The sequence below is a fragment of the Solea solea genome, chromosome 18 (genome assembly GCF_958295425.1).
Source record: "Solea solea chromosome 18, fSolSol10.1, whole genome shotgun sequence".
NCBI classification, from domain to species: Eukaryota; Metazoa; Chordata; class Actinopteri; order Pleuronectiformes; family Soleidae; genus Solea; species Solea solea.
In genome coordinates, this window is record NC_081151.1 from 7,057,007 (window position 1) to 7,074,571 (window position 17,565).

At 43.5% G+C, this 17,565-nt stretch overlaps 1 protein-coding gene across 1 annotated transcript; it reads right to left on the reverse strand.

The window, feature by feature from the left end:
* Positions 1–2,652: 2,652 nt before the first annotated feature.
* On the reverse strand, positions 2,653–10,596 carry LOC131445125 (protein NYNRIN-like). Its single transcript, XM_058615986.1, has 2 exons — positions 4,855–10,596; positions 2,653–4,824 (listed from the first exon to the last, which is right to left on the reverse strand). Exons 1-2 carry the CDS (start codon positions 7,475–7,477, stop codon positions 3,776–3,778), a joined length of 3,672 nt encoding a protein of 1,223 aa, XP_058471969.1. The 5' UTR covers positions 7,478–10,596; the 3' UTR covers positions 2,653–3,775.
* Positions 10,597–17,565: the final 6,969 nt, after the last annotated feature.

Consider the following 17,565-nt stretch of genomic DNA (forward strand, 5'->3'; position numbering starts at 1 on the left):
GAGCTGTCGCTCCGAAACTCAGTAGCCAATCAGCAGGCAGCTTCCTTAGGTCCACCCACAAACAAAAAAGGGAGCGCAAAGAGCAAGTGAGGGAGCGCAAAGAGCAAATGAGGGAGCGCAAAGAACAAGTGAGGTAGCGCAAAGAGCAAGTGAGGGAGCGAAAAGAGCAAGTGAGGAAGCGCAAAGAGCAAGTGAGGGAGCGCAAAGAGCAAGTGAGGGAGCGCAAAGAGTAAGTGAGGTAGCCTAAAGAGCAAGTGAGGGAGCGCAAAGAGCAAGTAAGGGAGCGTGAAGAACAAGTAAGGGAGCGCAAAGAGCAAGTGAGGGAGCGCAAAGAGTAAGTGAGGTAGCCTAAAGAGCAAGTGAGGGAGCGCAAAGAGCAAGTAAGGGAGCGTGAAGAACAAGTAAGGGAGCGCAAAGAGCAAGTGAGAAAGCGCAAAGAGCAAGTAAGGGAGCGCAAAAGTGTTGTTTGAAAATACTGACACAAATCTAATTCCGTAGGTCTCAGTTGGCATTCAGATGCGAGGGGGCCTGGTCCTAATTAGGTTGGCTCACACAATTCCAGATCCAACCAATCAATGAGCCCCTAATGGTGCTGTCAGTCACGACAAGGCCTGGGACAGGTCAGGGTCGCTGAAGGACTACCTTAATTTCTCAGCAAAATGGGATAAAGTAGGCCAAACAGGAGTGCAGCCAGTGGGGGTCATTATAGAAAATGATGGGACCCAATAGTGGGACATGGTGTGTAATGAGCAGCAGTCTGGAAGAGGTGGTTATACTGTGAGGTTTTAAATCATTTAAACTCTCCCAAGGTGGAAGCTTGGGCTTACCTGAAGCTCTATCTGCTGTTTCTACCTCCTCATACTCCTTTGACTATTGCAGTGGGTTCAGAAAACACACATTACAGCCTTGTTTTAATCACCAGCAAGCAAGTAAAAGACACATCTGTTGATTCTGTGTTTTGTGTAACAGCAGCTTGATGTCAGAATCACGAGAGAGAGGTAAACAAGGGTTGGGAAGAAAAAACAGATGGAAGTGCAGAGTTGTGGATGAAAGACGTGTGCAGATGGATTGTATAATCAGCGCAGACAATTATATGCAGAATAATTACGGTAAACGTCGGGGCACGGGCGAGTTTTTGTCTCATCTGTGACAAATCACTCTGGACATCGGCGCTGTTTACACGCATCGCATTCCTCTCAGATTTGACACAAGCTCAATTTTATTGACGAGCACAATTTCCCGTGGTGACGCCGGTCTTTGACAATTGCTACTGCATTATGAAAAGACCATTATGGTTGTAATTAAAAGTTTTATTTAGCCGTGACATTGCTGGTGGCAATTCCAATGTCACGCCAGTGAGTTATACCCGCACAAGCATGAATTGAAAGACAAACAGCAAATGTTTTATTTGACACAATCAAAGCCACATTTCTACTGTGTCACATTTAAAGCTACACTAATGCTGTGTGAAAAAGATATTACTCTTTTAATATCTTTTTATTGCAGCTTTAATATAATATAATATATAATATATTTCTGATTGATTCTTGACACGCTCTGACCAATCGGTCCGCCGGCAGTCTGTCGGCATCACATTTTTAGTATCGCCACAGCTGGCTTGGAAACCTAGCCAGAGTAGGTGTTAAAAAAAAAAAAGTACCAGGTAACCGTGTGGCGCTACGCCGAGTCGAGTCGTGCTGGAACTGTGTAGTGGAAAAAGCAGCCAAAAGTTGCTGATTCTCAAAAATCGTCAAAAATGTTCGTATTCTTCTGCTTCTGGTGCTTTTTCTTCTTCATTTTTAGAAATGGCCTGACATGTAGCTACTAATAATTGCAGCTGCTGCTATGGGTGATCCTTTAATTGTTGATGAAGTAATCCATAAAGTTTCTCAGTGCTGTGTACGAGCGGAAAACTTGGAATTAGACGGCATACAATTAAATGTACACATCCATGTCATTGGGTTAGATTGGCAGGAAACGAGAATTAAAGGGTTTCCTCTAATGACTTACAGTGGAATGAATGAATGAATGAAAAGCTCAAGAATTGTGCCGTTCCAACACATTTATCCTCTTAAGTAAAATATTTATTTGAACATGGTGCGCAGAGAAACGCTGTTTAGCAGGAGTGACACGTCGCAATGCAGCTTGAAACCAGGTTTATGGGGGAATGCGATCTTAATTGAGAGAAGTTCTACAGTGGCACGAGTCTATACCAATCCCCTCAACCATTTGTGTGGAGTAATTACAGCAGGGGTTTTTTTTTAATTTTTTTTTATAGAATTAATTTGACAGTGATATAAGATGTTTAGCATTTTGCTCAGATCCTCGTGCTCAATCTCCAACACACAAGATCCCGTCCTGAAATGCCAATGCGTCACTCATCTGTACAGTAGAATCACATCATTTCAATCATCTTTCAATCTGGACATTTATTCATTCAAATACAACTTGGCTGACTCTTTTATATATATATATATATATATATATATATATATATATATATATATATATGTATGTATATATGTATATATGTATGTATATGTATATATGTATGTATATATATATATATGTATGTATATGTATATATGTATGTATATATTGTTATGGGAACTTTTGTGAGTGAGATGAAGCACGAGAACTGAGTCGGATGAATACAAGCAAGTTGATTTAATCTGAGTTGCAACCAGAGGAGCACAGTTTACAGAGTCGAAGAGTCTGCAAAGTGAACAACACTGAGCAGAGAGAAACAAGGCGTATATAAACATGTCTTCAGCAATATGTGTACGTGATATAGAAACAGGATATTCGTCAGAGTAGTTGTCTGATATGATGCCAATAAGGTGTTGTGAGAACGAGCAGATATCAATAGAGAACAGGGAGTTTCTAGGGAGGACAGGGACCTTGAGATAAAACGGGAAACTCATAATTGCCCGCTACACCTCGTGTGACCCAGGAAACAACTATCCACTGAACCTTGTGTGACCTAAAGAAACGTCTGTGTGCATGTAATATGCCATTACATTTCCCCCCTTTTTATCCTTAAGGATAAACGAGGAAGAGAAAAACAACCAATAAAACACAATCAACAATAGAATTACCAAAATATGCACACATCATATAACAAAACAAAATCCCAGATGACAATCAAATAGGAGAAAAGAACAGTATTCAAAAACTTCAGACTGAGCATTCCAACTGGTTTACGATCAGTCGTCACACAGAATACAATTCAATGGAAAACCTTAAGTTAAAAGTTGCAAGCTGTTTTTGTGGATGAAAGCATCCTGAGTAGAGCATAGCAAAGAGAGAACTGGGTTACTGTCAAACAAAATCCTTTATACACATTCATCAGAGTCAGCATCAGTGTGTGAGTCGTCTGTGCTCGTGTCCTCGGTCAGGGCATAAGCAGCAGCTATGTCGTCCAAAGTCACCTGGGGAGCAGGAGCAGAGACAGAAAGCATGTGATAGCGCACCATCTGCAACGAGAACAAGGAGCCCACAACTTTCTTAACCATAGGAATAATACAGCTGGACAAACAGCACATAAAAATATACAGACTTGCATGGGGAGAGTCACTGTGTGAAAAATAAAGACAGTGAAATGTTGTAACAGGTGTAGGGTGTGGTGTGGTGTAGGTCTTCTTGCGCCCACGAAGGTGACACAGAAACTACGTCTGCACGCCACTTGTTGTTTTCTTTCTTCGGGCCCTTGGTCGCCTGTGTGCCTGTTGTGAACGCAAAGTCTTACTTAGCAGCCTCCGGAGTTTGTAGTTTTTCAGGAGAACCAGCAGGAGGGTGCTGGAACCTTTCTGCAGTGGCTGGCGTGGATCCAGGTAGCCCGCTCAGCGACCTTCACAGCAGTGTGGGTTGTCAGCAGGATCTGGAACGGACCTTGCCACCTCCTGTTCCTCCACGACTTCCTCCTGAAGTCTTTTACGACCACGAAGTCACCTGGTTCGAGCTGGTGCAGGGGACCACTGGCTGGAACAGGGAGGGCTGCGATCACCTGTTTCTTTATATCAGAGAGCTGTTTGGATAGATTGGTACAGTAGGTTAGTGTGTTGTGATCACAAAGAGCTGTTGATGGGGGTGGAGATCGGGGAGTTTCCACACCTACAGAAGGAGGAGTTGCAAAAAGAATCTCAAAGGGGCTCAAGTTAGTTCTGTTTCGTTTTCGCATTCTCATATACATAAGCACTAGAGGAAGTGCTTTTGTCCATGGAAGACCTGTGTCTTCACAACACTTGGCCAGCTTGTTCTTTAGTGTTCCATTCTCCCTCTCTACTGCACCTCCACTAGCTGGGTGGTAGGCACAGTGTGTTCTCAGGTTAATGCCTAAGTATAGGCTCAGTTCAGTGATAGCTGAATTAACAAAATGGCTACCATTATCACTGGAGATTTTAGCTGGAATTCCCCATCTGGGAATGATTTCAGTAAGAAGGGCTTTAGCTACTACTGAGGCAGATTGTTTTGAGGCTGGGAACACTTCAACCCATTTGCTCCACATGTCTACCATCACTAAACAATGAGACTTTCCTTCTGATGGAGTTACTTCTACAAAATCCATCATGACATGCTCAAAAGGTCGAGTTGGTTGAGGATGAGCAGCTTGTTGGGAAGGTTGGATTGCCCTGCCTACATTGTGAGTAGCACAGATAACACAGGCTTGGCAGTGTTTTTGAGCATAGGCAGAAAACCCTTTTGTAAACCAAAATGTATTAATCATTTGCTGCATCCCTCCTTTTGATGCATGATCAGACCCATGCGTCAATTTAGCATAGTGAGGGAAGAAATGGGAAGGCAAACACGGGTTGTTGTCGGGGCCTATCCAGATGCCATCATGACATGAAGCACCTGCGTTTCTCCAAAGTTGCTTATCTTTTGGAGACGCAAAAGATTGAACAGCACTGAGGGAAGATGGTACGTCAGAAGAAACTGAAACCAAAGTATGTGATACAGAAGAGTCAAACAAAGGGAGAAGAGAGGCTGCCTTCGCAGCTGCATCCGCTCGAGCGTTACCTGTAGAAATTGGGTCAGAGGCATTAGTGTGAGCAGCACATTTACACACAGAAATGGCAGAAGGAAGAAGGATGGCATCTAAGAGATCTGCAATGAGTGTGTGATGCAAAACGGGCTTGCCATCATATTTCAGAAAACCTCTATGTTTCCAAAGTGCACCAAAGTCATGAACAACACCAAAAGCATATCTGGAATCAGTGTAGATATTTACAGATCTACCCTTAGCTAATTGGCAGGCAGTTGTTAAGGCCACAAGTTCCGCAGCTTGAGCTGAGAAGTGAGGTGGAAGAGATGATGACATCATCACGTCATAGTCAGAACAAACAGCAAAACCAACACGGCAGAGACCTGTAGCTGGGTCTCTTGAAGCAGAGCCATCTACATAGAGGACAAGGTCAGGATTTGTCAAGGGCGTTTCTGTCAGATCAGGTCTTGGAGAACAAGATGCTGAAAGTTCAGCCATGCAATCATGAGGCTCACCATCCTGTGGAAGAGGGAGCAGAGTAGCAGGGTTTAGAACAGTACACCTCTTAAGAGTGACATTAGGCATGTCAAGAAGACACGTATGATACCTAAGGTGTCTAGCAGCCGAAAGGTGTGATGTTTTCTGCTCAGAAAGGATCAAAGAGACCGCATGTGGCACAAGGAGAGTCAAAGGAGCGTAGCCAACTATATCTCTTGAGGCCAAAAGGGCTTTTTCAGCAGCTGCTACAGCTCTGAGACATTTTGGCATGTCTGCTGCTACAGGATCGAGTTTACCCAAGCAATATGCCACAGGACGAAGCCTGTCACCATGAGGTTGTAGGAGGACAGAAGTCATGCAACCCGAACGTTCATCCACGGTCTGAGTGAATGGTTTGGTTGGGTCAGGAAGTCCAAGTGTAGGAGGAGACTGAAGTTGAAGTTTCAAGTTTAGGAATGCAGTTTCTGCTTCCGGTGTCCACTCAAGTTGTGAGCGAGAGGTCATGCCTGATTGGTGACACAAGGTCCTGAGGGGTCTTTCAACCTCAGAAAAATTAGGGACAAAAGCGCGACAGTAGGAACACATCCCCAGGAAAGATAGCATTTGTTGTTGGGTAATTGGTTTTGGAATCTTTTGGATAGCTTCAATATGTTTTGGAGACATGGTTTTGCCTTCACCAGAAATGATGTGACCCAGGAAGGTCACGGCTTGTTTGACAAATTGTAGCTTGTTTAAGCTGGCTTTGTGTCCTTCTTCTGCCAGATGTTTGAGCAGTTTGATAGTGTCAGTTATGCATTGTTTTTCAGTTGGAGCGCAGATCAGAAGATCGTCTACATATTGTAGTAAGGTAGTGCCATCAGAGAGCACTAGAGGCGACAATGATTCGCATAAAGCCCGATTGTAGATTGTTGGTGATTCAGTGAAACCCTGACATAAACGGGTGAAAGTATAACCTTTCCCGTTGAACTGGAATGCAAACCAGTACTGAGAATCCTTGTGAACAGGAACACTGAAAAATGCATTTGATAGATCAACAACTGAAAACCACTTAGCAGAAGATGGGACTTGTGAAAGCAAAGTGTACGGGTTAGGAACACTTGGTGTTCTGGCATGAACAGCTGCATTAACTGCTTTTAAGTCTTGAACAAATCGCCACTCGGGTAGGGTTGGTGGTTCTCTAGCTTTTTGAACTGGAAAAATAGGAGTGCAGACAGGTGAGTTATCACATGGGATAATAACACCAGCTTCCAATAAGGATTTAAAAACAGGTTTAATGCCTTCGACGGCTTCCGGACGCAGAGGGTACTGAACTCGTTTTGGCCTGTAGTCAGACTTAGGAGTGACTATTACAGGTTCACAATTTTTTATGAGACCTACATCATATTTGCCTTGTGCCCACAATTTGGGTGGGACTCGTGCAAGGGCTGGATGAATCTGTTCTGCGGAGAGCATTTGGTGTATGTGTTCGGTTTTATCAAGATTGTGGTCTAGCAAGTAGACAGATTTCAGAGCAGCCATGGTTAATTTGCATGCAGTTTTGAAAACACCCCCCTTTGGCGAGTACGACACATGTGGGTCGGGTGTAGATTGCCAATCTTTGAGCTCAATGCATGATTTTGTCCATGGACCTAAATATCTCCATTGATCAGTTTGTCCTTTGGAAAGCGAAATATGTGGATGTGAATTGTTAATCAGACAAAATTGTTGTTGTTCAGCTGTTAAGCTGACAGAAAGTGCACATCGTAGGTCTGTCCAGTAGAGAGAGTCAGTCAGTAGAGTATCGTTGATGTCAGTCCACCATTCAGTTTCATAGTCTCTGTCAAGGTCAGTTGTCACGTGTGACGTGCAATGGAGTGCCTCAGGCTGCATGAAAACTGCAGTTGGGCTAACCAGTGCATGTGCACGTTCAGTCAGAGATAGAGCCAAAACACTCTCAACTTTCCATTGGTATATGTAGAGCAGTGAGGAGATTAAATCAGGTTGATACTTAGCCATTATATAGGCTTCAGGATTGGGTGGAGTTGTTCGTCTCACAACTTTAACTCCTTCTGGTGTCGAAATAAGTCGATGCCAAAAGCCATCATCAGGTCTCGTCCTAACAAGTTGAAAGGACAGACGTGGGAAAGCAAAAATGAGTGCTTTACTTTAGTAAATGGTTCAGGATGAGAACACGTAGTTGGAGATGTATAGTTTTCTTTGACTGTTGTTCCACATGCACCAATGGAATACATGAAATTGCCACTGAGTTTGGCCTTAGGTATTTCAGAGTATTTTAACACTGTGCGTGTTGCACCCGAGTCAACCATAAATGTAACATCTTTTCCTGCAACATTCAAAATCATAGTGGGCAGTTTCTGCACCATTGAGTCATCATACATGGTGTATGTTCCTATAGGTTTAAAGTCAGATTTTCTCTGTAAAACTTCAATAGTCTCTGTGAGTAGTTGGTGTTGTTGCTGCGATGTAAGCGTGTGAGTGGTGTATGTGTGTGTGTCATTCTCACTCCCCTTTTCTGAAGGTTCAGGGTAGGCTGTCTGGGTGACGCACGCATCCGGTCCTCCCCTCCCTCGTCTCTCAGATCAGTCAGATGATTGTTGCCAACGGTCATTTCTGCCTCTAGGTGGAGCACCTCTTCCTCTGCCTCGGCCTCGGAATTGTGTGCAATCCTTTGCCCAATGTCCTTTATTGCCACACAGGAAGCACACATCGTAGCCTGGTGGCGGTCCCATTCTTGGACCTGATCTCTCTCCTTGCCATGGCCTGCGTCCTCTCTGCATGCCTCTTCCTCCTCGTTGTGAAACACCGTAATGCTGAACTGGAAGTGGTTGAGTTGATGGTACTGCAACTTGTTCAGGGAGAGCATAGTTAACATAGCTCTGTGTTCAGTGTCTTTTCTTTTCTTTTTTTTTTTTTTTCAGCGTCTTTCTTGTCCTGCAGGCATTTGTATGCATGGTCAGCATGTCATTAGTGTCCCAATTCACCGCTTGGGGTCTGTAGTCGCCATCTCTTTGGAAAATGTCTTTCACCTTGGAGAAATCAGATGGTTTCATGTATTTCATCATGACTCTCTGGATTTCGCCTGAGGTTGGTGTGAAGTCTTTGATGAACTGAACATAGGCTCGTGCCATGGCGGCGCCACCTTGTGCAGGCTTTGGGAGGTGTGATGCTGCATCAATCAGGTCCTGAGTTGTCCATGGGCGGTAGACAAAACCTGGATTTCCATCCGGACCCATAACTTGCACCATTGGCATCGTAAAAGCTGAATCTGATTGTTGTCTGGTGCGTGCTGCAATTGGAGGGGAGAGGGAGGAGGAAGTGAGGACACTGGAGCCTGGTGAGGGAGTGTTCATAAAAGAGGATGTGGATGACATCGGTGATGACATGGCAGATGAGGCGTTGTATGGAGGAGGAACCGAAGGCGGAGCCATTGCCTTGGGAGGGGGTTGTCTTCGAGGGAGGGACCAGGAAGCGTCATCAACCAGAGAGCTCTGACCGCACCCTGTCAGTTTAGGATAGAGAGAATTCTTTTTACTCTTAGGTTCAAAATCACTTTCTTTGTCTTTCTTATCGACTTTCATACATGTTATCATTTTGCACACTTGTCTCCTTTCTCTCGTTTCACATTCATCTTCCCATTTTTTCAGACATCCTTCATTCTTTTCAATCTCTCTCATTTTATCACTTTTCACTCTCTTTTTGCTCATAATTGTCTGTCTTTCTTTCTCAAGACTTTCACGCAGTTTTTTTCAGTTGATTTTTGCTCAACGATCCCCCTTCTGGGAATCCATGATTTGTTACCCAGTAATTCAAACATTCAACACTTTGATCCCCATATTTTTGTTTCATGGCCAGAATAATTGGACTGTCCGGATCATTTTTCGCTTGTTTACTTCCTTGGGTACCCATGTTTCCTTTTTACCAAGAGTCCCTGACTCTTTTGATTATTTACCTCGTATAGACCCTGTCTACCGGTAAGTCCCTGACTTCTAGTAAATAATCCTAGGTGTAGGTCTTTGACGCCTATAACCCACACCTAACTTCAGTGAGAATGGAACGTTCTCACCTACCTCAGTGAGAGTGGAAAGTTCTCACCTACTTCAGTATCAGACCATAAAGATCTGTACCTACAACTCAGTATCAGATTATAAAAATCTGTACCTACAATCTCAGTATCAGGTTATGAAAACCTATACCTACAAACTCAGTATCAGGTTATAAAAACCTATACCTACAAACTCAGTATCAGGTTATAAAAACCTATACCTACAAACTCAGTTTCAATTTCAAGGGCATAAACCCCTTCAATCAAAACCTACAACATGACAGTTCCGTGTCAAGTTCCAAAACAAAAAGGAAGTAAACAATGGAAAATGATGACCAGCAGTAATGCAAGTATCCACAGACTCAGAAAATACATAAAAAATGAAGTTATCTCTATTGATTACAGAATCATTATCATTATTCATGAATCATTGGTAAATTTGGAATTTGGAAAGTCAACATCTCACCGTCTCAATCGGACGTTAGCTTTATCTTGGATCGTCGTGGAGCCAGTCAGTCAATCAATTGGATCGCCGGTCCCCTCTCTCTGAATACTTGGTTGGAGGTAGAGGAAGATCTCCTGGATTCCAGGTGTGCACTGCCGGCGTCCTTTTGATCCCAACGGACTCTCAGACGATCCCACTTCTGACACCAAATTGTTATGGGAACTTTTGTGAGTGAGATGAAGCACGAGAACTGAGTCGGATGAATACAAGCAAGTTGATTTAATCTGAGTTGCAACCAGAGGAGCACAGTTTACAGAGTCGAAGAGTCTGCAAAGTGAACAACACTGAGCAGAGAGAAACAAGGCGTATATAAACATGTCTTCAGCAATATGTGTACGTGATATAGAAACAGGATATTCGTCAGAGTAGTTGTCTGATATGATGCCAATAAGGTGTTGTGAGAACGAGCAGATATCAATAGAGAACAGGGAGTTTCTAGGGAGGACAGGGACCTTGAGATAAAACGGGAAACTCATAATTGCCCGCTACACCTCGTGTGACCCAGGAAACAACTATCCACTGAACCTTGTGTGACCTAAAGAAACGTCTGTGTGCATGTAATATGCCATTACAATATATATATATGTATGTATGTGTATATATATGTATATGTATATATGTATATGTATATGTATATATATACGTATATGTATATATATATATATATATATATATATATATATATATACATATATATATATATATGTATATATATATATATATATATATATATATTCTCTTTATTTCATCATCATTGAAGGCTTTGAGCCCACATGTTCAGGCTCATTCTTGAACAATCTTTACAGATTGATTGCAGTGAAGTAATCTTTGGGTCTGCTCCCGCAGAGAATGTATATCTTCACGATCCACAACAAATATAATTGTCTTTGATCGACCTGATAGGTGGGAACTAATTGACTGTGTGTTTTTCATTTCATGCCTGAGGGATGTGCGAGTTAATTACCCTCTTTTTTTTTTTTTACAAGGTGCAAAGATTACCTTGTAACTGTGGTTTTATTTCGCTTTTTGGAGGAAAAAAAAATTGAATGTACCTGATTCTGCGCTAGAGATTCCACTGGAACCGCAGTACAGATGCACAGGCCCCCCATTAAAAATTCCTGGATGTGTTTCTCCACACGCTGTGCCCAGGAGAGAGAGAGAATCTGACTGCAGCAGCCTGTCACGGTGAGGGAGATGTACATGTCGAGTCCCACAGGTTAATGTCCCCCTGGCTAAAAGTGAGCTGTGATAATAGGTGAGAGCCGTGCCCATTACTCCCATTGTCGTATAGGAGCGGCTGTACTGTTGCTGAGCTGGCACTGTTAGGCGCAGTGGATTACATTAATATAGGCCAATATGCCTCTGCCCAAGAGTTTACAGCACTTTTCAAACGTGGAGAGAGGAGAATGAGGAGGAGGAGGAGGAGGAGGAGAGGGAGGTTTCACCTCATCGCAGGAACACAAGCCCAACTGAGTAATAATGAGAACTCCCATACGGGGGTAATATGAGTTAATCTGTGTCGTCTATGATCTATTCAAATCTAATCAGCCTCTTTACAGTGTTGCCAATTTGTCATTGCTTTAACGTCGGAACTGCTAATTGAGCTGATGACAGACATCTCTCTGGACAGGACCGGTCCATTATGGTTCCATTTCCACCAGCTCGTGTCCTCAAAACTTTCCTTTCTCTACGACTGACGAAAAAACTTTAACCACGGGAAAAGTTCAACTATGCTGTCCCAGTTTCCTGGAACGATTTACAAAAAAAAGAGCTTAAACTTGCACAATTGTACATTTGGGGGGAATTAAAAATCAATGTTAAAGTTTCGAGAAATGAGGTCACTTGTTCTGTGCAAATGTTTCATTGTAATTCTGTTTAATATCCTAGTATTTGTGTACAGCATGTGATAGTTGTCTTTTTATAGTACTGTTATATTATGCTTCCTACTTGACCAGGTCTCTCTGGGAAAAGAGATTTTAATCTCAATTGCTACACAATGTAAACCATTCAAAACTGATTGGATTTTATTTAGATGGACAGACATGACAAACATTACATCTCCACACTTAGCTTTCCATGGCACCTTGGCTGAAGCCAGCTGGACGTCCTAGTTATGTAGACAGCTTGAGGAATAAAAAGACATTTTACATCTGTTTTTTTTGATAATTAAGGGGGGGGGGGGCAATATCATCAACCAGATGGGAACATTTAAAATGAGGAGGAGAATGGATGCCTCTCATCACCCACAATCGTCCTTTCCCTGATTGCTCTCCATGCTTGGTAATGGCACCGTGAACAGTTTGCTGGCCATTGATGCCGTTTGCCTAACAGTCTTCTCTCTGTTCTGAGCTTCTGTAGAAATTCCAAACCAGCAGATGATAGCGACATGTCAAAACACTTTGAATGCATTTTATTTTATTCATCAGACAAACAACAGCATGAGCCTCTTTGTGGAGTTCTGGCTCCTGATGGAATCCTAGTTCGTTTGGGGGTGCGGCTCCACGTTCTCCTGTGGAGAAAACAAAGGTTTGTCCTGTATTAACCAACACATGAGCGAGTGTTCTTGTTCATTGTTCGTCTCGTCCTCTCCTCGTTTCACTAAAGTTCAGTGGGAACGCAAACTCGGACCGGCTGAACGTTGCGGCCCCCAATCGAACCGAGTCCCCAATCGTGCGGAGTGTAGCGGAGACTATTCGGTGTGAAAACGACCTTGGATACCTGGGATTGAGAGAGCCATGCCACTGACAAAACAATGGAGTGGAGCTGCTAAATGCAGGTGACGGTTCACTCCTTTCACATCAGTCTTTCAAACTGCCGTGTTGAGAATAGCCAAAAGCGAATCTTTACAAAGTTCATTACCATGCGAGGGGGGTTGAACTCGGTCTTCTGAATTCCCAGCTGTGCCATACTTTTAACTTTATCGAACGAGGTTTACGACCCCCCCGGCAGAAATTCCCTCTCTGATCGGCCGCGTGGACGAGAGCCCCCCGCACCACAATTTGATCCTCACACCTAATAGAGTGTCATTCATGTACTGCGCCCCATAAATCTGACAACAGTTGATTGCAGGGTCAGTCTTTGTCTCATTTAATCACCGACTCACTTTAATACTTAATCACTTCCTTTTGTTCCCTCTCCTCTTCCTTCACTTTGAACCTTACATCCCTCTCTCTCTTCTTTTCTCTCCCCTTCCCTTTTTCCCTGACTCATCCATTCTCCTTTTGATCCTGTTTTTTTTTTTCATCTTGTCCTCTGTCCCCCTTTCCACAGTATACCCTTTCACTCCTCTTTTCTTAAACACACTCACGTTTGTGGCACTTCCTCCTCTTCGTCCTTCCTTCCTTTCTACTCGTATCCTTACCCGCTAATCCTTTTTCTACCCCCACATTTTCTCATCTGTCATCTCATTTACCTGCTCCATCCATCCTTGTCAATCCTCCTGTTTCCTTTCCCTTCCTCTGCCTCAAATGCTCTTGGCATCTCCTACACTTCATTCCTCTGATACTCTCCGACTCACTCCTATCTAATAGTACACTCCTTTACTAACTTTTCTGGGAGGTTTTTTTCCCCTCTTCTTTGCTCTGGCACATCCTCCCCCCTTGCCTCACATCTGTTATTCTCCCTCTCCCCCAATCATTCTGTACCGCCCCCCCCCCACGCCCCTCCTTGTATATATTTCTCAATGTCTCTCTCTTTCTCTCCATCCACCTTGAGCGATGGCTCTATTGATTCACTCTGTGATGATATTGCCCAAGGACAACCACAGGGCAGAAAACCTATTTTGTGTGTTAGTGTGTGTGTGTGTGTTCAACCAGAGGAGCAGAGAAGTCATCATTAATCGCATGTTAAAAAAACACCCCTCTGGCCTGTGTGTGCTGCGTACGTGTGTTCATTGCTACATGAGTGTGGAAGCTTAAATCCCTGCTGAGCATCTACAGGTATGTGTGTGTGTGTGTGTGTTTATGTAAGGTCGGCCAGTGTGTGTGTTTGTGTGTTTGTGTGTGTGTGTTTGCTAAAATGAAGTTAAGGGGAGCTAAGTTGAAGCTCAAAAGTTTTGCGCTCCAGTTTTCTAATCTCATATAGAGTGTGGCCATAAATCTCCCACTGCCCAGCCAGCATGTCCGTGTGGGCCCCATAAGAGTTATACAATATGGGTCCAAAACTGCGGTTTCCATGGTGGCCCCTCCCATGTTTGCCCATCATCTGGAGCCCATGTTACTGAAACCATAATATGCATAATCTGCACCATTTTCCCACTTTAAACTCATGCCCACTTAGCACACACTTAGTACCCAAGTAGCCTGGAAGGAGCACAAGTGGGCAAACATGGGTGGGGCCACCATGGAAACCATGGACGGTCTTACTTGGAACCGGTTGCAATTGCTCTTAGACTGCAAGGGAAGCTCAGCTTCCTCTAAAATGTTGTCAAATATGTACTGCGTAAACATGCGCTAGAACGCGAGTAGAGCGTGTCATTAGCCCGTTCAGAATCAGCCGTTTATCACGGATAACGTGATCATCCTACGTGATTTTCGTATTCCCGTAGCAGCCTACAGAAATAGGTTTTGCTTCCCTGGAATCGTCACTTCCGGGGAAGCTGGGCTTCCACGAAAGTGGATGGCGGTGGGCGGAAGAGGACGCTGGGCTTCTGCGCGATGATTGGAGGAACTGTCTTAAAGGCGGAACCACTTTTTGATTGACAGCATTGCAGAAGCATACAGGACATGACAGTAGAGCCTTCTCCGCCTCAGTCCGGTGTTGATTTTGAGACAAACAGCTGCTCGTTGTGTGTTATTTGCTCCGGCATGTAGCCCATTTTCATTTGTACAAATACACTATGAATAAAAACTCCTTTCCTTGTTCTAGTTGTTTGTTTGTAGATTTTATGTGAGTACGTATGTGTAAATAACTGGGCCTGAAATGAGCTTCCCCTTGTTTCAAAGACCCACCACCGCGACAGCTTGGGTAAAAACCCATCATGGGGCCCTCATTGACATGGCTGGCTGGGAGACTTCATGGCCGGCCATCAGAGCTATCACTCTGTGTTTGTGATAATTCCCCGCTTCTCTCCAAGATCTTGGAAAGCCTTCTGTGTTCTGTTGGCTGGCACAACAGGTGGGCGACTGGCATCAGAGATGCTGATGCCTCTCAAGAAGCAATATGGTGAGAGCTCATGCAATCAGGATAGCGCACATGCTTTACACACATGCATATATATATATATATATATATATATATAACGTTTGGGAAAGATGCCACATAGGGAATATCCACAATAAAAAGCAGCGTCTGCAAAGTGGATTTTTTTTAAGCTTCTGTGGTGTACATTTACTGTATTTTAGTAAACTGATATTTTGAGCAGCACCAGCAGATATTTATTCAATTCCCTGTAAATGAACCTGCAGCGTTGGCTATTGTAGAAATTTGGCCTTGCAACTTTCAACTATCCCCCATTAGTACTGCAGGATAGCTATAAGAAAGTAATTTGTTTTGGTTACAGTGTTCCCCCGTAAGTACAGCAGTGGAGCGGAAAGCATCTGAAAAGTGTCTGCCCCGGTTCATCTGTATTCATCCCCATGGGCTACGTTTAATTCAGTTATGTTATGTTGAGCTGCGAAGTTACTGCTCATAAAAACTCAAAAGTCATTGAAAAGATTCAGCAAATAAGCCGAGTAGACTTCAATGAATTTATCTCACTTCACACCGCAAATTAATTAAAAGAAGGGAACTGCGAAGAGAGAGAAAGGAGGAGTCGCATCGCATGGACAGATGGGTTCCAGGAGTCATCCCAGGGTCCACATTCATTCATGATCTTGTTGTTCGTGCATCACAAGTAAATCACTCGTTTTAGGGTGAGGAAATCTTTTTTTTTGGGAAACTTCAGCTGTCGAAGGCTTTGGAAGGTTTTACCGATAAAATCAGTCAGACACAGAGCGGCTTATGTCTGCTGCCTCACCTCAGGCCACCCTGGGTCTAGTATGACAGTATCACAGCTAAATCAGCTACTTATTGTAAAATATTAAAATATGCGATACGTTATATTATTAATATGTGCATATATACATGTTCCGGAATCCACTAATTACCATTATTTAATGGTAATTAAATCAGGTGCTGTGACTTGATAACAAATTGGTGGAACATTGTGTGCGTGTGTGTGTGTGCATGAAGGAATCGGATGATGATACAGTGGGATGTGAGAGTGCGAACGTGTTCTTGCTGTTGCTTAAAGCCAAATATGCATGACCTGGGCTGCACTTCATTTGTAACACCTCCTGAGATATGGTGTACAATAATTGCTCTGAACCGCGGGCGGTTTGTCTAGTATTTTTCTGGAAAGGATAACCCAGTGCAACATCTAATGGAGTTCCCATGGAGAGATGGGTATGCAGGGAGAGAGAAACAGACGCACACACACACACACACATACATAAATTGAGGAGTGGAGGAGGGAGAATGTGTGCGATGAAGGGAAAACCCTTCAGTCTTTACCTTTCTCCCGCTGTGCCGGCATGCACCCACACATGCCACACACAGGCATGCATGCAGTGTTGTGTATATGCAATAATGCCAATAATACAAAGTGAGAGCGTGCATAAATTGGTGTCACTGGTAGCAGCTTGTTCCGTGAAGGTCAGAGCACTGTCTCTGTTTGCCTGCCATTAGACGGATCCCCACTTGTCCTCCATCCACATCTGTCAATCGTTGCCCGGCGACTTCCATTCGTTCTCTCTCTCTCTCAAAATGTGATATTAATTAGTTAATGTTTCTATTGACAGCCTTAGTTTTTATTCTCAATGTTGTTGGTTTTTTTCTTTCTTTCATTCATTCAGACTTCACTTTTTAAGCCCGATTATAGTCCAGCCTAACAGATCTAGGGTGTCAGGACCCGTTTATGTAGTGTGTCAAATACAGATCCTCATAACCTCTCACCACAAGAGAGTCTGGCATGTTTTTTTTTGTTTGTTTTTTTCCGCCTTATGCCGCGTTCCATCACGTCGGTGACATTGACCAGTGTAAACCAACAAAAACAAAATGGAGAAGTAAAAGAGGAATGATGAAGTTACCTCCGGTTGTGTTTGAGGGATTGACCGTTCATTCTGCCCTCCACAGCACAGCAGGCGTCATACACACCACTTTATAAAAGCAGTTGCTTGTGTTTAGTCCTCTTTCCGTGTGTCGTCTCTAGCCCCGCCCCCGTGGCCGAACCCCTCTTCCTCTAAACGCGATCATCCTTTCTTCTTCTGTGCCGTTGTTCCTTCTGTTTTCGTCTCTGTAGACTGTTCAGACTCGTTATGTTCATCGTTTAAAGAGTTTGGAATCGACTTTTTATTTTCCTCACTTCCTGTCACGCTTTCCGTTTCTGGGACCTAGGAAGTCAAGGTTTATAACCGTTGAAGAAAGAGAAACACACACAAACATGTTTGAGCAAGAACTATCAAACAGTCTCTAATCCAACCATCACTTCTTTTTTTTTTTACTCCTTCATCCTTCTTCAGGCTTTATTTGCTTCTGCGTCTGTGTGTGTGATCTGAG